Source organism: Saccopteryx bilineata, chromosome 7 (genome assembly GCF_036850765.1).
Source record: "Saccopteryx bilineata isolate mSacBil1 chromosome 7, mSacBil1_pri_phased_curated, whole genome shotgun sequence".
Classification (NCBI taxonomy): Eukaryota; Metazoa; Chordata; class Mammalia; order Chiroptera; family Emballonuridae; genus Saccopteryx; species Saccopteryx bilineata.
In genome coordinates, this window is record NC_089496.1 from 3,625,238 (window position 1) to 3,650,076 (window position 24,839).

The 24,839-nt window shown below is 36.1% G+C and overlaps 1 protein-coding gene across 3 annotated transcripts in view; it reads left to right on the forward strand.

The window, feature by feature from the left end:
* Window positions 1-24,839, forward strand: part of SEMA3D (semaphorin 3D) — a 238,833-nt gene that overhangs the window by 98,194 nt on the left and 115,800 nt on the right. For all 3 annotated transcript variants that reach the window (XM_066239284.1, XM_066239283.1, XM_066239285.1), the window contains one exon: window positions 16,614-16,774. In XM_066239284.1, the coding sequence (XP_066095381.1) occupies window positions 16,614-16,774 (161 nt within the window). The remainder of the gene's footprint in view (window positions 1-16,613; window positions 16,775-24,839) is intronic.

Consider the following 24,839-nt stretch of genomic DNA (forward strand, 5'->3'; position numbering starts at 1 on the left):
TTTTAAATCTTCGCTCTATAAATTAATTTGTAATGACCTTAACTTGAATTATTTACTCCAGTCAAATTTGTCTTGCTTTTTAGAATCTGTAGTAGATGGAAGATTAAGGTATGCCTGAGTTGGTTGTTTTGTTTTGTTTTGTTTTTTTGTTTTTGTTTTTTTTTACAGGAACAGAGAAAGTCAGAGACAGGGATAGATAGGGACAAACAGGAACGGAGAGAAATGAGAAGCATCAATCATCAGTTTTTCACTGCGACACCTTAGTTGTTCGTTGTTTGTTTTCTCACATGTGCCTTGACCACGGGCCTTCAGCAGACCGAGTAGCCCCTTGCTCAAGCCAGCGACCTTGAGTCCAAGCTGGTGAGCTTTTTTGCTCAAGCAGATGAGCCTGCACTCAAGCTGGCGACCTCGGGGTCTCGAACCTGGATCCTCCGTATCCAAGTCCGATGCTCTATCCACTGCGCCACATCCTGGTCAGGCCCTTTCTGAGTTTTTAAAAATTAAATACATATACTTGATTGAAAACAAATCCATATTCATTTGTGACTCGATGTTTTGATTTTAAGCATGTCTTGAAATTTGAAAACGGAGAAATTCTCAATACTTTGAAAGGAATTAAAAAAAATAATTGGCAAAGTAAAATTAGTCTTCCCCTGAGTTATCCTCTCAAGTATTTCTGAGGAAGTTGATTCTATTATCAAATAGTTCTCCTGTAAATGTGCTGGGTATTTATAGTGCTAACCTTTTTTTTTAATAGGTCAGTAGGGAAAATGAACATAGCAAAAGCTTTTGAGAATTTAAAAGATCTTCTTATTCAGAGTAAGAATTTAAAAGGTCTCATAATCATAAATTATGAATCTCATGTGTGATGGATTATATAAAACATCTACTATTGAAAGCTAGCCAAATGAGAGTAAACCTGTGATTTAAAAGCATGGATGTAAATGGAAATGTGACAGTGTAAAATTGCCACACTCCTACGCCATATCCTGTCCTGGCAAGAACATCGCTCTAGTGATATAATAGGCTTTATTTGTTTCTAATTTATGTTTCCTTATGTGGTATTATGTGATTTATTATTGACATAGATAATGATCTAAGTCTTAACGAACTGAATGGTCTCCAAAATTCCATTGCAGAAGATTAAATGAGAATTTGACTTATTTTTTTCTGATTGAAACTTGCATTTTCAGTAAGAAACATAATTGAACTTCTCACCTAGGAAAGTATAATGATAATATAATATATTATACACCTATATTTTTGAAGTAGTCTTTTGTTGGAATTATTCTTTCTTTATATACTTGATCAATTTTGAGCCGTATGCTCTGGAGTCTAAATGCATATATATAGAGAGGTTAATTGGTATTTTTGATAGCAGGAGGTAATCAAAATCTTTTCATATGATCTCAGGCTTCAGAAATTCAGTTGGAAATGGTGGGGGCCAGTTTAACGTGAATTAATTTTCTGAAGGCTGAGTCCAAGAGAGAATGCATGTCTGTCTTGAACCAAAAGCTGAAAAAGCAAATACAAGTTCACCGAAAGCCAAAGGGACTCAGTGAGCCACAACATTAGGGGACTGATTTTCACTTTGGAATGACCAGTTTGTTCCCTTTACTCAATTCCTGATCCAAACTGAGAATGGGTGAATGGGCTTTTTAAGGAGGGGAAATCAAAGAGAGGGGGAAATGCTTTGGTAGCCAGAACATTTCTGGAAACTGTAGGAAGAAGGAATTTCATAGAAGGAATCTTTGGATACTAACAAGCATCATGAAAGCCCTGGGAAATCTAAGATCAAGGAGGGGGAAGCTGAATTTATGACAAAGGCAAGAATAGATTTTTTTTTTTACTTTTTTAGACAGCTTTGCAGAGAGCACACTGGAGACGTGACTGCATTTAAGAAATCTTAGAACCACCTTATTGATGTAATGACTATTTTCTTGAGGAAAAAGAGGAGCATGTGGGGCAAGAATTTGGGCTGAAATATCCTGAGATGGTAGGGAAAGGTGACTGGGTTTTGATCTAGATTCATTTTTAGTGGTAAGCTATCTCTGCTGAGGAAGCTTTCTCTCCTTGGACTGGAGTAGATTGGAAATTGACTTTCCTTAAAGGTGATTTTTTTTTTTTTTACCCCCATGAAATTCTGCCTTGATTTTTTTCTTCTTTTAATTTTTTAAAATCTTCCTATTGAATGTTTTTTTAAGACTATGGGAAGCCATTTTTTAGCTATGCAGCCTTCTCATGAGAGAAATTTGCAACTCCACCCAACTCCACCCAGTTCAGGATTTCTGGCAATAATTGCCGGGTTTCAAGGGTATGAGATCTTGTTCATTTAACATTCAAACATTGAGGAAGTCTTTGTTACTTAATCCTAAATTTATTGGATTCAGTGTGATTCACCACTCCCTTCCTTTCTGGGATGAAGGGGAAGAATATAGACCATCATCAGGTGAAATGTTTCTTCAAGCTGAATGAACAGTTATATTAAGGGACACTAAAAGGGAGATACAAAGAATTCTTTTTTAGAATGAATGTTTATTTCAAACAGGAGCAGGGATTATGGGATAATTTTTCTTCCCTTCATATGGGTCATTTGGCTGTGAGTGAGATTTATTGTTACTATCTTCACCACTAAGAGCAAATTGGTTTTGTAAAGCCTACTTAACTGTTCTGGACTTCACTGAATTGGTAACATGTGAGTCCAACAGAATTATTGAATAGATCTTCCTTTAGCTCTAGTTGCTTTGTACTGTTCTTCCAAAAGTTGAGAGACTACCTCCTCGGAGGAACAAAGCAATGCCCATAGACCTGGGAATGACAGTGTGTTCCTTGATACATATGCAATTTCAACAAAAGTTAAACATAAGGTTCTAATGATATAGAACTCTAATGTTGAAAAGAGTTTAGTGATAATTTGTTTTTTTACTCACACATACTGATGAAAGAGGTGAAGTAGTGTCATTTGTCTTGCTAAAGGACATACAGATTGGAAGTTCTTTCCATTTCACAAGTAAAGATATTTAACAGTGAATACTAGTCTCCTTTGTCCACGTGTGAGCGCTTCCTTCCTCTAGGCTGTAAGATCCATGACAGTCAACACTCTGTGGCACGGGCAGAATAGTTGGTGATTTTTTTTTTCAAACCATACCTTTATTTTTTTTTAATAATAATTTTATTTTTTTAATGGGGCGACATCAATAAATCAGGATACATATATTCAAAGATCAACAAGTCCAGTTGGTGATCTTAGTTGAGTCAGTGTTTTGCCTTCAAAATTCAAATTTCATGAAGGTAGTGACTCATGTTCTTGTGCTGAAAATGAGGAATTATGCTAAACAAACTTATTACCTAAATGTGGGAAATAGACAATTTTCATTGTGACTTCAGGCGAGCTATGAGGAGTTGTGGATAAGACTCTGGACATACTCTTCAGAAAAATGCACACATTCATAAACAGAAAAATACCACGTTGTTTTATAGGGTTTTGGGTCCTCAAAAACCATTTTGTCTCTCTATAATGGCTCACTGATCATGAGTCACAAACAACTTGTCTGTCATAAACTCAATTAAAATCATATGCATGGTTTCCAGATTTAAGTGAGTGGAGTAAGAGAATGATCAAGTCTTTGGTTCATTAATTTCAGAAAGAATCAGTTTGTAGATTTTCCAAGAGTGTATTGCTGGAGCAAGAGTGGGGATTTGAGGGTCTGGGCGATTGAATGAGATTAGAAATTGAGAACTAATTGATAGGAAAATGAATTGCTAAAAGAAAAGTTAGAGGAGTGATCACTTACTGTGGATTAAGTCAAAGGTTTAGGTAGATAGAAAAATGAATGCATTTATGACTGAGTTAAATACTGCTGCCATCCAAGGCAAATGGGCTGGTTAATGAAGAGCAGAGTGGGCATTCTCTGAAAGGAATGTGAAAAGCAACACACTACCCACCACCCAAGGCGGGAAAACCAACAGTGTTTCTGTTCAAAAGGATTATAAACTGTGGATAGTCTTAAAAATCACGTGACTAAGAGTTACCAGTTTAGGAGAAGAAAAAAACCAATAAAGCACCTGACCTGTGGTGGCGCAGTGGGTAAAGTGTCAACCTGGAAATGTTGAGGTCGCCGGTTCGAAACCCTGGGCTTGCCTGGTCAAGGCACATATGGGAGTTAATGTTTCCAGCTCCTCCCCCCTTCTTTCTCTCTATCTCTCCTCTCTCTCTCTCTCTCCCTCTCCTCTCTAAAATGAATAAATAAAAAAATTAAAAAAAAAAACAATAAAACTCTGAAATATATTGCTAAATTATTTGTGTTTAATTTTCATGAATTTGCAGCCTGCTGAGCCAGCATCCATTTCTGATTTCTGAAATTCCCGGGATCGTGTTAGCTCTGGGTGTTAAGATGTAGGCTCGGAACTTAACCCCCGCCACCCCTTGACATTAGTTGATGATCCCTTGGAAACAAAAATGACTTTGCTTAGTTTGGCAGAAATGCAAGAAAGATAAGCTGCTCGGGGAAGAGGGAACCTGTTCCAATCCCTGTCCCAAGGTCCTTTCAAAATGTGTACGTCAGCCTGAGAAATTTTTATATGTAATGCCTAAATCTAATTATTTAGTTTGGCTACAAAGGATTGGCAAAGCATGCTTTAATCATTTTGATGCTAACATTGTCACAAGGCAACATTAAATCATTTTGAAATGATAATACATAAGGTTAGTCACTATTTTTGCAGCTGTTTTTCTTTGTCAAATTTGTTTGAAACTGAACCCAATAGAATTTGTTATGGTAAAAGAAAATAAAACAAAAGACTATGTCCACTTTGTATTTCTTTTCCTCACTGTGTATAGATATAAACAAAAAATGAGATGCAAAATTCTTAAAGCACCCTCCTCCTCCCATCGGTATGCTATCATTGAAGACTCACCATCTTTCAGAAATTGTATAGTTTCCCTGTCCCACCTTTCCTGATTCTCATCCATCTTGAACACTGCTGCCAGACTTATTCTCTGACATTTAGTTATGGTCTTTGTCACTTTTCTGCATAAAAAATTTATTGGCTTCCAGTTGCCTACATTATAACCAACTCCCCAGACCACCATCTTAGGTCCCAGTTACCTGGGAGCTGCCTCATGCCCTGCTTACATTTCACGGCCCCCGCATGTTCTCTGGGTGCCAGCTCTGGGTGCCAGCATCCTGAACTACTCTATTCCACACACAGTTATGAATACTAAATTTGACTCACACCTGACCTGGGTGCTAGGATTCAAAGGTAAGTTCAAGACATGGTCTGTTCCCCAAAGGAGCTCACACTCCAGAGTAGGAGAAATATTTAAAATACAGTGTGTAATTGCAACAGATGGTGATATATGCCCTTGTACATTCTAGTGCTGCCTAGGATATAATTTTCTTTACATCTTTTCTAGAAAGCTTCTATTGTTCTTTCTAGACCATTCTCAAATAACACCTCCAGTAGTGGGATTCAGCTGGTTTGCACCAATTTGGCAGAACCTATACCTAATTTTTGGTTGAGTTCAGGGAACTGGTTGTTAAAATGACACTTGTAATCAGGGTTTTTTCTCGCAGGTCGATGCCTGGGCAGCTGCCTGATGTGGAAATCACAAATTTATATTTCTTACTCTTTTTTTTTTTTTTTTTTAAATAATTTTATTTTTTTAATGGGGTGACATCAATAAATCAGGATACATATATTCAAAGATAACAAGACCAGGGTATCTTGTCGTTCAATTATGATGCATACCCGTCACCCAAAGTCAGATTGTCCTCTGTCACCTTCTATCTTCTTTTCTTTGTGCCTTTCCCCCTCCCCCTTTCCCTCTCCCATTCCCCCCTCCCCCCCGTAACCACCACACTCTTATCAATGTCTCTTAGTTTCACTTTTATGTCCCACCTACGTATGGAATAATGCAGTTCCTGGTTTTTTCTGATTTACTTATTTCGCTTCGTATCATGTTATCTAGATCCCACCATTTTGCTGTAAATGTTCCGATGTCATCATTTCTTATGGCTGAGTAGTATTCCATAGTGTATATGTGCCACATCTTCTTTATCCAGTCATCTATTGACGGGCTTTTTGGTTGTTTCCATGTCCTGGCCACTGTGAACAATGCTGCAATAAACATGGGGCTGCATGTGTCTTTACGTATCAATGTTTCTGAGTTTTTGGGGTATATACCCAGTAGAGGGATTGCTGGGTCATAAGGTAGTTCTATTTTCAGTTTTTTGAGGAACCACAATACTTTCTTCCATAATGGTTGTACTACTTTACATTCCCACCAACAGTGTATGAGGGTTCCTTTTTCTCCACAGCCTCTCCAACATTTGCTATTACCTGTCTTGCTAATAATAGCTAATCGAACAGGTGTGAGGTGGTATCTCATTGCTGTTTTGATTTGCATTTCTCTAATAGCTAAAGAAGATGAGCATCTTTTCATATATCTGTTGGCCATTTGTATTTCTTCCTGGGAGAAGTGTCTGTTCATATCCTCTTCCCATTTTTTTATTGGATTGTTTGTTTGTTTGTTGTTGAGTTTTATGAGTTCTTTGTATATTTTGGATATTAGGCCCTTATCTGAGCTGTTGTTTGAAAATATCATTTCCCATTTAGTTGGCTTTCTGTTTATTTTGTTATCAGTTTCTCTTGCTGAGCAAAAACTTCTTAGTCTGATGTAGTCCCATTCATTAATTTTTGCCTTCACTTCTCTTGCCTGGGGAGTCAAATTCATAAAATGCTCTTTAAAACCCAGGTCCATGAGTTGAGTACCTATGTCTTCTTCTATGTACTTAATTGTTTCAGGTCTTATGTTTAGATCTTTGATCCATTTTGAGTTAATTTTAGTACAGGGGGACAAACTGTAGTCCAGTTTCATTCTTTTGCATGTGGCTTTCCAGTTTTCCCAGCACCATTTATTGAAGAGGCTTTCTTTTCTCCATTGTGTGTTGTTGGCCCCTTTATCAAAAATTATTTGACTATATATATGTGGTTTTATTTCTGGACTTTCTATTCTGTTCCATTGGTCTGAGTGTCTATTTTTCTGCCAATACCATGCTGTTTTGATTGTCGTGGCCCTATAATAGAGTTTGAAGTCAGGTATTGTAATGCCCCCAGCTTCATTCTTTTTCTTTAGGATTGCTTTGGCTGTTCGGGGTTTTTTATAGTTCCATATAAATCTGATTATTTTTTGCTCTATTTCTTTAAAAAACGTCATTGGAAGTTTGATGGGAATTGCATTGAATTTGTATATTGCTTTGGGTAATATAGCCATCTTGATTATATTTATTCTTCCTAGACAAGAACAAGGTATATTCTTCCATCTCATTATATCTTTTTCAATTTCCCTTAACAATGGTTTATAGTTTTCATTATATAAGTCCTTTACATTCTTTGTTATGTTTATTCCTAAGTATTTTATTTTTTTTGTTGCAATCGTGAAGGGGATTATTCTTTTGAGTTCCTTCTCAGTTGTTTCATTGTTGGCATATAGAAAGGCTATTGACTTCTGAATGTTAATTTTGTATCCTGCGACCTTGCTGTATTGGCTTATTGTTTCTAGTAGTCTTTTTGTGGATTCTTTGGGGTTTTCGATGTATAGGATCATATCATCTGCAAAAAGTGATACCTTTACTTCTTCTTTTCTGATATGGATGCCTTTTATTTCTTTGTCTTGTCTGATTGCTGTGGCGAGAACCTCTAGTACCACATTAAATAAGAATGGAGAGAGTGGACAACCCTTTCTTGTTCCTGATTTAAGGGGGAAAGCCTTCAGTTTAGTGCCATTTAATATGATGTTAGCTGATGGTTTATCATATATGGCCTTTATCATGTTGAGATATTTTCCTTCTATACCCATTTTGTTGAGAGTCTTAAACATAAAATTGTGTTGTATTTTATCGAAAGCCTTTTCTGCATCTATTGATAAGATCATGTGGTTTTTGTTCTTTGTTTTGTTGATATGGTGTATTACATTAACCGTTTTACGTATGTTGAACCATCCTTGAGATTCTGGGATGAATCCCACTTGATCATGATGTATTATTTTTTTAATATGTTGTTGTATTCGATTTGCTAGTATTTTGTTTAGTATTTTAGCATCTGTATTCATTAGAGATATTAGTCTGTAGTTTTCTTTTTTTGTGCCATCCATGCCTGGTTTTGGTATGAGGGTTATGTTGGCCTCATAAAATGTGTTTGGAAGTATTGCTTCTTCTTCAATTTTTTGGAAGACTTTGAGTAGAATAGGAACCAAGTCTTCTTTGAATGTTTGATAAAATTCGCTGGTATAGCCGTCAGGGCCTGGACTTTTATTTTTGGGAAGGTTTTTAATGGTTTTTTCTATTTCTTCTCTACTGATAGGTCTGTTTAGGCTTTCTGCTTCTTCTTGACTCAGTCTAGGAAGGTTGTATTGTTCTAGGAATTTATCCATTTCTTCTAGGTTGTTGAATTTAGTGGCATAAAGTTTTTCATAGTATTCTACAATAATTCTTTGTATATCTACGGTGTCCGTGATAATTTCTCCTCTTTCATTTTGGATTTTGTTTATATGAGTTCTTTCTCTTTTTTCCTTTGTAAGTCTTGCCAAGGGTTTGTCAATTTTATTGATCTTTTCAAAGAACCAGCTCCTTGTTCTATTAATTTTTTCTATAGTTTTTCTGTTCTCTAATTCATTTATTTCTGCTCTGATTTTTATTATCTCCTTTCTTCGGCTGCTTTTGGGTTGTCTTTGTTCTTCTTTTTCTAGTTCCTTAAGGTGGGATGTTAAGTGGTTCACTTGGGCTCTCTCTTGTTTGTTCATATATGCCTGAAGTGATATGAACTTCCCTCTTATCACTGCTTTTGCTGCATCCCATAGATTCTGATATGTCGTATTGTCATTTTCATTAGTCTGTATAAATCTTTTGATCTCTGCACTTATTTCTTCTTTGACCCATTCATTATTTAAAAGTATGTTGTTTAGTTTCCACATTTTTGTGGAATTTTTTTCCTCTTTTTTGCAGTTCAATTCTAGTTTCAAGGCTTTATGATCAGAAAATATGCTTGGTACAACTTCAATTTTTCTGAATTTGCTGATGTTTTTGTGGCCCAACATATGGTCAATTCTTGAGAATGATCCATGTACACTGGAGAAAAATGTATACTCAGTCACTTTGGGATGAAATGTCCTGCAGATGTCTATCATATCCAGGTGCTCTAGTGTTTTGTTTAAGGCCACTATGTCTTTGTTGATTCTCTGTTTGGATGACTGATCTAGAGCCGTCAGCGGTGTATTGAGGTCTCCAAGTATGATTGTATTTTTGTCAGTTTTTGTTTTAAGGTCAATAAGTAGCTGTCTTATATATTTTGGTGCTCCTTGGTTTGGTGCATATATATTAAGAATTGTTATGTCTTCTTGATTCAGTGTCCCCTTAGCCATTATGAAATGGCCATTTTTATCTCTGAGTACTTTTCCTGTCTTGTAGTCAGCATTATCCGATATGAGTATTGCTACACCTGCTTTTTTTGGATGTTATTTGCTTGGAGTATTGTTTTCCAGCCTTTCACTTTGAATTTGTTTTTATCCTTGTTACTTAGATGAGTTTCCTGTAGGCAGCATATAGTTGGATTTTCTTTTTTAATCCATTCTGCTACTCTGTGCCTTTTTATTGGTGAGTTTAATCCATTTACATTTAGTGTAATTATTGATACTTGTGAGTTCCCTATTGCCATTTTATATCTTGCTTTCTGTTAGTTTTGTGTCTTGTTTGATCCTTCTCTTTCGTTTTTCTATCTTTTGTTTTTATTTGGTTGTATTCCATACATCTTTCCTCTGTTGCTATCTTTTTTATCTCATGTGCTTCTGTGGTGGTTTTTTCAATGGTGGTTACCTTTGAGTAATGAAAAGGGTCCCTACCCTGTTCATTGTAGCAAACTATTTTGTGAGTACTTTTGCACTTCATCGTCCTTTGCTACTGTTAATCTCCATCTTCTCCCCCTCTTTCTTTTTGTTGTTGTCACAGTTTAAATTTGGTTTTATTGTGTCCTTCTTGGAGCTTTTACTTGTGGCCCTGTTTTTTTTTGTTCTTTGTATCTGATTGGAGAACCCCCTTTAGTAATTCCTGGAGTGGGGGTTTTCTGATGGTAAATTCCCTCATCTTTTCTGTATCTGTGAATGTTTTTATTTCTCCTTCATATTTGAAGGATAGCTTTGATGGGTATAGTATTCGTGGCTGAAAGTTTCTCTCTTTCAGGACTTTAAATATTGGGGTCCACTCTCTTCTAGCTTGTAGAGTTTCTGCTGAGAAATCTGATGATAATCTAATGGGCCTTCCTTTATATGTTGTATTCTTCTTTTCCCTGGCTGCCTTGAGAATTTTTTCTTTGCTGTTGGTTTGTGTCAATTTCATTATGATATGCCTTGGAGTAGGTTTGTTGGGGTTAAGAAAACTCGGTGTTCTGTTTGCTTCTTGAATTTGAGGCTTTAGTTCTTTCCACAGGCTTGGGAAGTTCTCATCTATTATTTGTTTGAGTATGTTCTCCATTCCATTTTCTCTCTCTTCTCCCTCTGATATACCTATTATTCTTATGTTATTCTTTTTGATGGAGTCAGATAATTCTTGTAGGGCTATTTCATTTTTTTTTTAATTTTTAAGTCTCTTTCTTCTTCTCTCTGTTGTGCCTCAAGTTGCTTGTCTTCTATTTCACTAATCCTCTCTTCTATCTGACCTGTTCTATTAGCTAAGCTTGTTACTTCGTTTTTCAGCTCGTGAATTGAGTTTTTCATCTCTGTTTGATTTGTTTTTATAGTTTCAATTTCTTTGGACATATATTCTTTGTGTTCATTGAGTTGTTTTCTGAGCTTCCTAAATTGCCTTTCTGTGTTTTCTTGTATATCTCGGAGGATTTTTAGTATTTCTATCTTGAATTCTCTGTCATTTAGCTCCAAGGTTTCCAATATATTAAATTTTTTCTCCATAGATTTTTCCTCATCTAGCTGTGTTACCTCTCTTTCTTTTGTATCCATGATATTTGATTTTCTCTTTCTTAATGACATCTGAGGGTGGTTTTGTTGATAGTATTAATGAGATTTAATAAAGAATAAAAAGTTAAAAAAAATAAAAAATCAAAAAGAGTTTTTTTTTTTTTAAAAAAAATTAATAATGAAATAAAGAAAAATAAAATAATAATTTTTAAAAAAAGGAAATTATTCCCCCCTTCCTTTTTTCCTCTCCTGTCCCCTTTTTCTTGAGAAAATCTTGTGGTGAACTGTGAATTATAACAAACAATGCCTGTGATGGAGGTCCTGAATTGGGGAAAAGTAATAAAGGGGCAAAAAAAAAAAAGAAGAAAAAAAAAGGAAAAAAAAAAGGGGGGCGGTATGGACCCACAAAAAGCAAATAAGGAAAAAATTTGGGTCAAGAATAAAATGATTTGCTTTTAGGTGTTGGTGTTGTCTAAGAGTTATGATGAGAGGAATAAGAGAACAGAAAAATGGGGGGACAAATTAAAAAAATACTATTGTATTTAGTGGAACAAGAACTAGATAAAATGGAGAGCCAGGGATGGGAGCACTGCTAGTGAGTTAAAAAGGTGAAGTAAAAAACCCCCAAAATGCCACAAACATAAGTTTGAGTCCCAGATAAGATAATTTGTTTGTTATTGAGGTTTGAATGAGAGGAGATGTAAAGGAGAAAGGAAGAAACTAATATAGAGGGAGAAAAGAAAGAGAGAGAGAGGAAAAAAGAGGGAACCAGTAAAAGAAGAAAAAAGAAAGGAGAGAGAGAGAGTTAAGGGTTTTGGAGTGCAACCCTCATAGAGAGAAAGGAAGAGGAGAAAAAAGATAATGGGAGATGTAACACTTATGGGTAGTGTAGTTCAAGGAGAGGAGAGAGTAAGACTGGCAGAGAGTTAATCGGCCAAATTGGAGGAGGAAAAAAAGTATCAAGAATGAAGATAAGAGAAACAAACGAACAAATATAATAAAATGGGATAGGTTATAAAGTCTGCAGATTATTCTTGATTTTGAGAGGTTATCTTCTTGTTTTTTCTTTTCTCTCCCTCTTCCTGGTCGGTGACTCTGTACCCCAGGTTCTGCCCCTTTGGCACACTCAGGTAGAGGTTTGCAGTTGATAAGTCTCTATGGCAATGTCATGTATTGTGCTTTAGTCTCGTTGGGAGTCAAGGCTCATTAGCTTTCATAGGCTCCGACAGTGAGAGAGTCCATGTTCCTGGAGCCTTTCTCCTAGTCTTTCCTTCCTCAATTAGTAGCCTGATAATCCAGCTATGGGGTTGTTGCTGCCTCTGCCTGGATAGTAAGAGGTTCAAAGAGCTGGCAACTCCCCACTCTATTTCCACTCAGCACAGGGCTCTGGGTAAAGCTCAGTCAGTCAGAGCTGCTAGCATAATCAGGCGGGCTTTCCGCCCACTCAAAGACCTCTGGCTCTGCCACTCTGTCCGGTAACACAGGCGGGCACCCACTTCCGGGGTGCTTGGAGGAAACTCTCATTCACTATCTGCGTGCGCAGACCAGGATATCCGGCCAGCAGTCTCACGCTCTGAGTGAAACCCCCAACCGCATGGAAATTTGCAGTGCTGGAATTCGCTCTCGCTCCGTCCCCGTGCGCGGCTTTTGCAAGGCGCTGGGGCGGCCCGAGATTCCGCTTTTGCCCACACAAAGGCCCCTGACTCTGCCCCTCTGTGCGATAACACGGGCGCGCCCTGCCGAGGCACTCGGAGGAATCGCTCACTACCTATCTGCGCGCGCACACCAGGATATGAGGCCGGCCGCGTTTCCCTGAGAGAAACCCTCACCAGCACGGAAAATTTCCACCGTTGGAATTAGTTCTCGCTCCCTCCTGTGCGCGGCTTTCCCAGGGCGCTGGGGCTGCCCAGAGATTCTGCTTTCAGCCCACAGAAAGGCCTCTGACCCTGCCTCTCTGTGGGGCAACACGGACATCCACTTCTGGGGCTTAGGAAGAGATCTCTCGCCCACTAACTGTGCGCCAACCAGGAGAACGGGTAAAATGGCTGCCCCGCTTGTCTTTCTTTGTTTGGGTTTGGCGCGAGTGTTAGCTTGTATTGCCCGGCTTGCCACAGGAACAGTTTTTCCTCCGCTAGGATCTCCGTGCCACAGCCTGGTTCGGCCTTTTGTGCGCGGCCTGGATGTATTCACCCCCTTTGCCCGCCTCAGTTTCTATATTCACAGTTACCAGAGAAAGCCGCCCTGTTTAGGTTAGTGAGGAAGGCGGAGCATTTCTTACTCCCTATTTCCTTCAGGATTTGGTTATATATTTAGCCAATTTTTCACTCGACCATACCTTCGGGTGTATTGTGAAGCATCTGGAGGCTCCAAGTATAGGTTTTTCTGTTTCTGGTTGAAGATCTTGTTGAGTTTTGGGGGAGATTTATCGGTATCGCTTCCTACTCCGCCATTACTCTGACGTCATCTCCAAGAGAGTTCTTACTCTTTTTTAATGTTAATCTGTGCAATAGCGTATTCCAAGCACCTGTAGTAATGTTCATTCCATCCACAAGTGAAAATACTTGCAAGTGAGGATGCCAATCAAGTAGCAATGTAGAAATATCTTAAATAACAGTTTTATTGTTTTTGAGAGGTATTAATATTTTTTCATTAATATTTTAAAACGTTTTATTATAACATAATCTAGTTTTGTGTACTTCTTTTATTGTTCTTAAATGCATGAAAATATAAACTACCTTTCAGTATATCTTTTTTTATATTTTAACTGGTAGTTAGGGCAGAGAACCAGTTGTTAAATTACTTGAATCCCACTACTGAGCACCTCCTTTTGTAAGTTGATGAGCTATGAATTATTCAAAAGATTTATTGATGTTTTGTGTAAACTCCTGTTAGAATTTTTTTCACTTAGGTTGTTTTTTATTTACATCTCTATTTGCACATTGATCTGTGAGCCTCTTGAAGGCAGGACTCAGTCAATCCCACAACCTTAACTACATGCTCAATACTTAACATGTACAGATTCTAATATATGTTTGTGGACTGAAGAGACTTTTAATATTCCAATATTATAAAAAAAATAGAGATGTTTTAATCTCCATAAACCAGGTTAAATGGAAGATGAGCTAATACTTTTCTTTAATAGAACTTACTTGGTCCAAAAGCAAGGTCCTTACAAAGAATAATTCTGTTCAAAATAACAATATTATGCAACTTTTCCTGTGTTCAAGGCATTGTTCTGAGAACTTTATATAAACTATCTCATGAGAATCATGTGAGTTGGGACACATTATGACTTCTTTTTTATAGATTTTATATGGAGTTTAAAAAATACCTCATCATCACTATAAATAGCTTATAGTTGCATAGCATTTACTGTGTGCCAGGAACTATTCTAATGCTTTATATATTAACTAATTTACTCCTCATGCCTACATTATTTATTACATACATTTTATTAATATCCCTATTTTATAGATGAGGAAACTAAGGAACAGAGAATTTAAGTTTCTGGTTCTAGATCTCACAGTCGAGTGGTGTGGCCAGGATATGGCCCAGGTGGTGTAGACGTCAAGCTCCCGCTCTCACTCTTTAACCTAGCCAGGTTTTGTTTGTAATTAAAGTTGCAATGCACTGTTCAGATACTTGTTATTATCCATGGATGCTTGAAATAATGAGGTTTTATATCCTATAATACATTTTTCTCTATTTATTGGGTTAATATATACTCTTGGAAATCTCCTTACATTCTTTCTATTTTGCCCATTTTATTCTTTGTTAAACAAGGGGAAATCCCACAGAAGATACAGAATTGCCTGATGGAATGAAGGTGTGGGTGTAATGTTTTTGTTAAGACTTTAGATCATTTGTCATTTTTTTTTCTAGATCATCTGTCTTATCTATTCTCTCGGTGGCCCTCTTCTCTCCTCTGTTCTACTCTACAATAAGTATGAACTGTTTTTTTGGATATTAGCCCTGCAAAAATAGGTTGACTGCATTTGAAGATGTTAAAATACCATATATTATTCCACTGTGTCTCTTTCTGAAAATCTACTAACATTCTATTTAATTTAATAGAAAAATAATTAGTATAGAGTTCAGATTTTATCCAATGTACATGAAGCATGATTCATAAATATTAATAAGATATTTATGTTTGATGAAGCTACACACACTTGAGAATTCAAATAATATATCTTCTTCAGCATACAGCCTTATGATTTGTCAGAACTAAGACAAAAATCTATCTTAATGACTAAGGGTAATAACATTTAATCACTGTAAATTAGAAAAAAGAGTGAAGGGAATTCTCAAAAATATGAAATAATACTGTGAGGCCCACAGCTGATGGATGGAATGTATAGTCTTAAAATATAAGGGACTCAAATATTTTACAAAGGTTGAAATTGCCCTGATACATTTTAGAATTATGTTTAGATGCCTGTTTCTGAGATGTTATCTTTCTCATCAATTAGTAATGAATTACTTGAAAATAATAATTTTGTTATGAAACCCTGTTAACAACTTATAATGGACTTTAATAAGTGATGAATGAGGGTGTATAAGTACTGGGGAAAAAATCTGAAAAGCTTTGAGTTTGTAAACCAAGACCTAAATTTAAATAAGAGTTTGTCCATATCACAATTATAAGTAAAATAAAGAATTCAGACCTATATCAAAGAGAAATAGAAACTGATATTGGGGTTATATTATCAGCTTTTCCATCACATAATTTTGTGACTTTAGGACATGTGGTTAAATTTGCTGAAATTAAATACCTTTATTTACAAAATTATGAATTTGCTTGAGTTGGTTTTTAGAGTCCTTCCCCACATTACAATTCTGCTTCCATTACTGATTCAGGCTCATATCGTTTTCAGAATCCATTTTTTTTTTTGGATTTGCCTTCTTTGTTTATGTCTTTCTGAGTATATGAAATAGGCGCAGTGTGATCCTTTAAACATGGGCATAAATCTAAACACTATCCTATCAAAAGTAGGGGAAGGAAAGTTATGAGATTTACCACACTTGGTTTCAGACTTACTTTGCATATATTGCTTAATCAGTTTGAAAATATTACTGTGACATTTTTTATGATTTAAATAGTTTATTTACAACTTAAGAAGGTGAACACAGGGTTGTAAAATGTCTAGCTTTTAATTTATTTTGTGTCAACATTTTTAAATTCATCTTAATATCCAGTTTTTCTATGTTAAGTGTATCAATAAATAAAAATACAATAATTACATCTATTTTCCTCTCTCTCTCTCTCTCTTTGTATATGTGGGAGAGAAAGAGAGAGAGAGAGAGAGAGGGGAAGGGAGAGACATGAGAAGCATCAACTCCTAGTTGTTCATTGATTACTTCTCACTCATGCCTTGACTTAGTGTCCCAGGTCAATGCTCTATTTACCCTGCCAACACCAATCAGTCTAATTACATATATTTCTAAATAAGTATATGCTAAAAACTGTACTTTGTTTGAATATAACTAAATTTTGAGTTTTTGTGCTATATTTATGCATTTATAAAGTAGGCAATGTATGTATTAAGATAAACAAATATTGTATTTATTTATAATTTTATTTATAATCTTATGTTTTTATTAATAACTTTTTCTTTCATTCTTTTCTCCTTTAACTTGCTGATAGACTTGCTGCTTTCAAATAGCTGTATTCCCTTTTTGGGTTCATCAGAAGGACTGGATTTCCAAACAGTTCTGCTAGATGAGGAGAGGGGCAGGCTGCTTCTGGGAGCCAAGGACCACATCTTCCTGCTCAGTCTGGTTGACTTAAACAAAAATTTTAAGAAGGTCAGTTTATTTTAATATAGTTGACTGAATGCATTTATTTTCATCTGTTCCCTTCTCCTCTCTGTTTTGTTTTAAGTGATTCAGCATCAAATGCAGTAGGTCATTTACATGTCAAAAAGAACATATTGCCTTTAATATGTTTCAAAATTTACGGATTTAAGTACATATGCATGTTCCTTGTTAGGGATGAATGAGTATAATACTATATTTTGAAAGTATGAATGAAAGAAATGAAAAAGTAATAAATAGATAATGCTACATTATGCAATATGAATGCGAGCTTTGAATTGAAAAGCTGGCAAATGTGCTAACACATATTTATAGCAATTTTTGTAAAAGTATTTTTTATTACCTTTCAGTTAACAAATAAACATGTTATATTGATAGTGTGACTACAGTAGCAATTAAACACCACACTTTTTATCCACAGTTCAATTTTATATCTCAACAGGCTTCTCCTGTGACCTAGTCACACATGGATAGTGACAATTAATAGTGCCCCATGGGCTCATTGAGAAAAATCTTACCACTAAAAGGAAATATATACTAGTTGTTGAAAACATGAAAGGCAATTGCTGCTGTATCCTACATTTTCAACTAGCACAGTGATACTAAAAGGAAAGGGTGCCATACCTTAGACCTTGTACTTATTATTAGCTAATAGTTTAGCAAATATCAGTGTCTGTGCAAGCAAAGGTAGATACCTAGACTAGGAGGATAGAATGACTGATGTGAAGACGTAGTGCATGACCTTTTCTGTGTCTATAAGGAAACTTTGTTTTTTTCCTGTTCTTTTTTAGAAGTATTCCGAAAGAAATACTAGGAGACATTGCAGGGTTTCAGGTTAATAGGTTTCCTCTCCTTCGAAGCAAGTGTTTTTTAGGTATCTCAGGACTGTAAAGCTTCATTAGAGTTCAACCACAATGATTGCCTTAACTCCATAAATTTGAGGTGCTTTTAATAACTAAATATTAGTTGCTCAGTTATTGATTGTTAGCATTCAGGGCTTTAGTCTACACAGAGAAAATATTTATCTCTAGATGTATTAATATTGCTTAATTAATGTCTGCAGCTGAAATTATGGCTTTTGCTTTTTAATCATTTTAACTTTAACTTTTCAACACATTTTTGACTGAGGCCCATCAGACAAAAAGGAGTTATGTCTTATGAAAGTTCAGGTTTAAAAAAATTTTTTTGACATTTATTTATTGATTTTAGTGAGAGAGGACAGGAGAGAGAGAGAGAGACAGGATCTGTTACTGTATGTGCCCTTCTGGGGATAAAAATGGCAACATCTGTGCTTCAGGATGATGCTCTAAAGTCTAAATAACTGAGCTGTCTGGCCAGGGTGAAAGCTCAGATTTGACAAAGAAATAGTCTTCGATTGAAAATGTATATGCATGCATTTCACATAATCTGTATTTCTAGAAGAAAGTCTGAAGACTAAAATACTGCCAGGAGTTGTTCTTGACTTGTTTTAATCCGAACATACTTTCTTCTTTTTTTTTTTTTTTTTTTTTTTTGTATTTTTCTGAAGTTGGAAACGGGGAGGCAGTCAGACAGACTCCCGCATGTGCCCGACCGGGATCCACCCAGCATGCCCACCAGGGGGTGATGCTCTGCCCATCTGGGGCGTTGCTCTGTTGCAGCCAGAGCCATTCTAGCGACTGAGGCAGAGGCCACAGAGCCATCCTCAGCGCCCAGGCCAACTTTGCTCCAATGGAGCCTTGGTTGCGGGAGGGGAAGAGAGAGACAGAGAGGAAGGAGAGGGGAAGGGGTGAAGAAGCAGATAGGTGCTTCTCCTGTGTGCCCTGGCCCAGAATCGAACCCGGGACTCCTGCGCGCCAGGCCGATGCTCTACCACTGAGCCAACCGGCCAGGGCCCGAACATACTTTCAAACACATAAAGATATCTTATTTAAAAAAAAAATATCATTTTGTAGCCTGGATATTCTTCATAGTAAAATGCAATAAACATCTGCTTATGTGCTAGAATTTGAAAATCTTGCTGTTATTCTTCATTCCATTTATTTTTAAGGGTGTTTTTTTCTTTAGGAAAATTTTTTTTAAGGATCCGTACTCTTAGGAGAGCCTATTGATGGTCTCAACTCTATTTCAGTCATCAGCAAATATTTTATCAGGGGCTGAATCTTTTTAAAAGAGCCCTCTTTCCAAATCTTAGTCAACTTTGCTGTATTGCTTTGAGAGGTTCTACATAGCTGACAGCATTTTCCCAAATATGTCTCAGTTTTAGTATTAGAGCAAAAAGCAGTTCATACTTTTAAGGGAATTTATTCTTGTGCTGCTCTGTGCCTTTAGGGATTGGAAGAAAAAGTCCATTTATCTGAACTGAGTGTGTTAGATCATTGCTTAAAATAAAATCTAATAGCACAATTTCCTTCTGTGACTATTTTAAGCAAATCTGTCTTTGGCCATATTCCATGCTTGAAATGTGCTAATATTTAATGAAATAAATATTTATGAAATATTGATTTTCCTTTTGATGTTATTGAAATAAATGGTTATTTGACTACATAATAAAATTAAGGTCTGTACTAGGAATTTTTCGGCCTAACATATTTTTTTACATTTTTATAACATGTATGATTCATAAAAAGGTTTTGCATGTAAAGGTATGAATTTATGTTTATGTCAGTATCCACCTTTAACATTTATATAAATCACTCCAGTGTTAAAAGGTAGCAAGTAAGTGTCAAGATGTAGTACTTTAGCAGTGTTTAGACCTACATGGTTTGCATTGGCTCAGTGCCTCTCGGCTAAAATCCAAAATCCTCTGTAGATGAAACCACACATACTGGGATCTCTGGAAGGCTGAAAGATGTCCTTTGTGCTCCTTGGACTGAAAGCAATATACAGCACATAATTGAGTTATGAGTGACTGGTTGGAAACTTTTTTCTTTGGTAAATTTTTATTTTTTATATTTTTATTGAATTTACTAGGGTGAGATTAGTTAATAAACTTACATAGATTTCAGGTGTACAGTTCTATAATACGCCGTGTATATATTGCATTGTGTGTTCACCACTCAAACTCAAGTCTCCTTCTGTCAACATTTTTCCCCCTGTCTCCTCATCTACCACCCCCTCAATCCTTTCTCCTCTGGTAATCATCATGCTGTTGTGGGTGTCTGTAGGCATTCTTTATCCTTTTGGTTACTCCCTTCACCATTTTCACCCATCCCCACACCCCACTCTTCTCTGACTGATGTCAGTCTGTTTCTATTTCTTAGTTTATTTTGTACATTGGATTCCACATGTGAGTGAAATCATATGACATTTGTCTTCTCTAACTGGTTTATTTCACTTAGAATAATGCTCTCCAGATCCATTCACGGTGTTACAAAGGTAAGATTTCCTTACTTTTTATGGCCAAGTAGTATTCTATTGTGAAAATGTGCCACAGTGTTTTTATCCAGTCATCTACTCATGGGCACTTGGACTGGCTATTGTAAATAATACTGCAATAAACATAGGGATGCATATATTCTTTCAAATTAGTATCTCAGGTTTCTTTAGATATATTCCCAAAAGTTGAATTGTTGGGTCGTAAGGCAGTTCCATTTTTAATTTTTTGAGGAAACTCAAAATCTTTTCTACAATAGCTGTACCAATCTGCATTCCCACCAACAGTGCATGAGGGTTCCTTTTTCTCCACACTTGTGTATTTATTGATGACAGCCATTCTGACAGGTGTGAGGTAATGCCTCATTGTGGTTTTAATTTGCATCTCTTTGATGATTAGTGACTTTGAGAATCTTCTCATGTATCTACTTGCCATCAATATGTCCTCTTTGTGGAAGTGTCTATTAGGGTCGTTGGTCCATTTTTTTTTAAATGGAATGCTTATATTTTGGTGTTGAGTTGTATAAGTTCTTCATAAGTTTTGGATATTAACCCTTATCAGATGTATCATTGAAAAATACATTCTCTCATTCAATGGGTTGTCTTTTTATTTTTTTGATAGTTTTCTTTGCTCTGTAAAAATTTTTTAGTTTGATGTAGTCCCATTTGTTTATTTTTTCTTTTGTTTCCCTTTCCCAAGAAGATACATTAGAAAAAATATTGCTATTAGAAATGCCTGAGGTTTTACTGTCTATATTTTCATCTAGGATTTTTATGGTTTTGAGTCTAATATTTAAATCTTTAATTTTGAGCTTATTCTTTTTCTTTTTTTTTTTCTGAAGTGAGAAGCAGAGAGGCAGAGAGACAGACTCCCACATGTGCCTGATTGGGAACCACCCAGCATGCCTATCAGGGAGCTATGCTCTGCCCATCTGGGCTGTTACTCCACTGCAACTGGGGTCATTCTAGTGCCTGAGGCAGAGGCCATGGAGCCATCCTCAGTGCCCAGGCCAACTTTGCTCCAATAGAGCCTTGGCTGCAGGAGGGGAAGAGAGAGACAGAGAGAAAGGAGAAGGGGAAGGGTGGAAAAGCAGATGGATGCTTCTCCTGTGTGCCCTGGCTGAGAATCAAACCTGGGACTTCCACACGCCAGACTGACGTTGTACTGCTAAGCCAACCAGTCAGGGCTTGAGTTTATTCTTATGCATGATATAAGGTGGTCTACTTTCATTCTTTTGCATGAATCTGTCCAATTATCCCAACACCATTTATTGAATAGACTATTTTTACCCCATGGTATTTTCTTGCTACCTTTGTTGAATATTAATTGACCATAGAGGTGTGGGTTTATTTCTGGGCTATTTTGTTCCATAGATCTATATGCCTGTTTTTATACCAGTATCATGTTGTTTTGCTTATGATAGCCTCATAGTATAATTTAATATTAGATAGCAATTTTTCCAATTGTGTTCTTCTTTTTCAAGATTGCTGTGGGTATTCAGGATCTTTTGTGGTTCCATAAAAACTTTTAAATATTTATTCTAGTTCTATAAAATATGCCATTGGTATCTTCAAAAGAACTTTGTTGAATCTATAGATTGCTTTTGGTAGAATGGACATTTTAATGATGTTGATGTTTCATATCCATAAACAAAGTATATACTTCCACTTATTTTATCTTCTTCAGTTTCTTTCTTCAGTGTTATAATTTTCTGAGTAAAGGTTTTTTACATCCTTGGTTAAATTTATTTCTAGGTATTTTATTCTTTTTAAAGTGTGAATAGGATTGTTTTATTGATTTCTCTTTCTGGAAAATCATTCTTGGTGTATAAAAATGCAACTGATTACTGGATATTTATTTTGTATATGGCTATCTGACTGAATTCATTGATCAGTTCTAGTAGTTTTTTAGTAGATCTTTTAGGGATCTATATATATATATAGTAACATGTCACCTGCAAATATGACAGTTTTTTACTTCTTTCTTTCAAATTTAGATGCTTTTTATTTCTTCTTCATATCTGATTGCTGTGGCTAGGACTTCCAATGCTATGTTAAATAAGAGTGGTGAAAGGGGGGCATCCCTGTCTTGTTCTCAATCTTAAGGGAAACACTTGTGTTTTTTTGTTGTTGTTGTTGTTTTTTTTGCCTATTGATTATGATGTTGGCTATGGGGTTGTTATATATGGCCTTTATTACATTTAGGTATATTTCCTTTTTTACCGACTTTGCTGAGAGTTTATATCATAAATGAGTGCTAGTCTGATCAAATTCATATTTGCATCTATTGATATGATCATGGTTTTTTGTTTGTTTTTTCATTTTGTTTATTGATGTATCACATTTACTGATTTTCAGATACTGTGCCAGCCTGCATTCCCAGAATAAATTCCACTTGATAATAGCATATAATCTTTTGAATGTATTCCTGGATGCAATTTGCTCATATGTTCTTGAGGATTTTAGGCTTATAATTTCTTTCTTTGTATTGTCTCTTTTTGGCTTTGGAATTATGATAATGCTGAGCTCATAAATGAGCCTTCTCTTGAATTTTTTGGAATACTTTGAGAACGATAGGTATTTATTCTTCTTTGAATGTTTGGTAACATTCTACTGTGAAACCATCTGGTTCAGGACTTTTGTTTCTTAGGAGTTGTTTGATTACTGCTTAAAATTTACTAGTTTTGGAAGATTGTATATTTCTAGAAATTCATCATTTTCATCCAGATTGTCTAATTTGTTGGCATATAGTTTTTCATAATATTTTCTTACAATCCTTTGTATTACAACTGACACCTTTCTTTGGTGTCAGTTACTTCTCTTTCATTCTTGATTTTGATTTATTTTGATCCTCTCTCTCTCTCTCTCTGAGGACTCTGGTTATAGGTTTGTCAATCTTGTTTATCTTTTTAAGGAACCAGCTCTTGGTTTCATTAATATTTTTTATTTTTAAAAATATTTTATTTTGCTTATTTCTACTCTGATCCTTATTCTTTAATTCCTTCTACTCACTTTGGGATTTGTTATTCTTATTCAGGCTCTTTTAAGTGTCAAGTTAGATTGTTTATTTGATATTTTTGTTTGCTTCATGTAATAGGCTTGTCATGGTATGAATTTCCCTTTTAAGACTCCTTTTTTTATTTTTATTTATTTATTTATTTATTGTTTTTGTATTTTTCCGAAGCTGGAAACGGGGAGAGACAGTCAGACAGACTCCCGCATGTGCCCGACCGGGATCCACCCGGCACGCCCACCAGGGGGCGACGCTCTGCCTACCAAGGGTGATGCTCTGCCCCTCCGGGGCGTCGCTCTGTCGCGACCAGAGCCACTCTAGCGCCTGGGGCCAAGGCCAAGGAGCCATCCCCAGTGCCCAGGCCATCTTTGCTCCAATGGAGCCTCGGCTGTGGGAGGGGAAGAGAGAGACAGAGCGGAAGGAGAGGGGGAGGGGTGCAGAAGCAGATGGGCGCTTCTCCTGTGTGCCCTGGCCGGGAATCGAGCCCGGGACCTCTGCACGCCAGGCCAACGCTCTACCACTGAGCAACCGGCCAGAGCCCAAGACTGCTTTTGCTATGTCTCGTAGATTTTGGTTCGTTTTGTTCTTGTTTTCATTTGTTTTAAAGTATCATTTGATTTCTTCCTTGATCTCATTGTTAACCTATTTACTGTTTAGTAACATGTTATTTAGCTTCCAAGTCTTTGTGTGCTTTTCATATTTTTTCTTATGGTAGATTTCTATTTTTAGACCATTATGGTTGGAGAAGATGTTGATATGATTTCAGTATTTTAAAATTTACTGAGACTTGTTTTGTTTCCTGACATTCTATCTGTCCAAGGAAATGTTTCCATGTGCAAAAGAATGTATATTCTTCTGCTTTGGGATGAAATGTTCTGAAGATATTAATTAAATTTATTTGATCTAGTATGTCATTTAAGGTCACTGTTTCCCTGTTAATTTTCTGCCTGGAGGATCTATCCATTAATGTCAATAAGTGTTAAAATCTCCTATATGATAGTATTACTATCAGTTTCTTCCTTTATGTTCATCAAGGTTTTCTTTACATAGATAGGTGCTCTTATGTTTGGTGCATAAATATTGACAAGTGTTATATTCTCTTTTTGGATCACTACATTTATCATTATGTAGTCTCCTTCTTTGTATTTTACTATAAACTTTGTTTTAAGGTCTATTTTGTCAATATAAATATTGCTACCTCAGCTTTTATTTCCCCTTTCCATTGCATGAAATATATTTTTCCATTTGTTTACTTTTAGCCTGTGGGTATCTTTTGTTCTGAGGTGAGTCTCTTGTAAACAGCACATATATGGGTCTTGTTTTCTGATCCCTTTTGCTACCCTATGTCTTTCGATTAGAGCATTCAAGTCATTTACTTTTAAAGTGATTATTGATAGGCATGTATTTATTGCCATTTTATTTTTTTAACTATGTTTCTTCAGGGTTTGTGCTTCTTCTCTTTCTTCTTCTTGTCCTTTTCCTCCTCCTTCTTCTCTCTTTTCTCCCAGTATTAGATTTCTTATAATACTAGATTTGTAGTAACAAATTCCTTTTTCTTATCTGGAAAGCTCTTTATTTCTCCTCTAGTTTTAAATGATAGCCTTGCTGGGTAAAGTAGTCTTGGTTGTAGGTTCTTGCTTTTCATTACTTTGGATATTTCATGCCAATTCATTCTGACATGAAATGTTT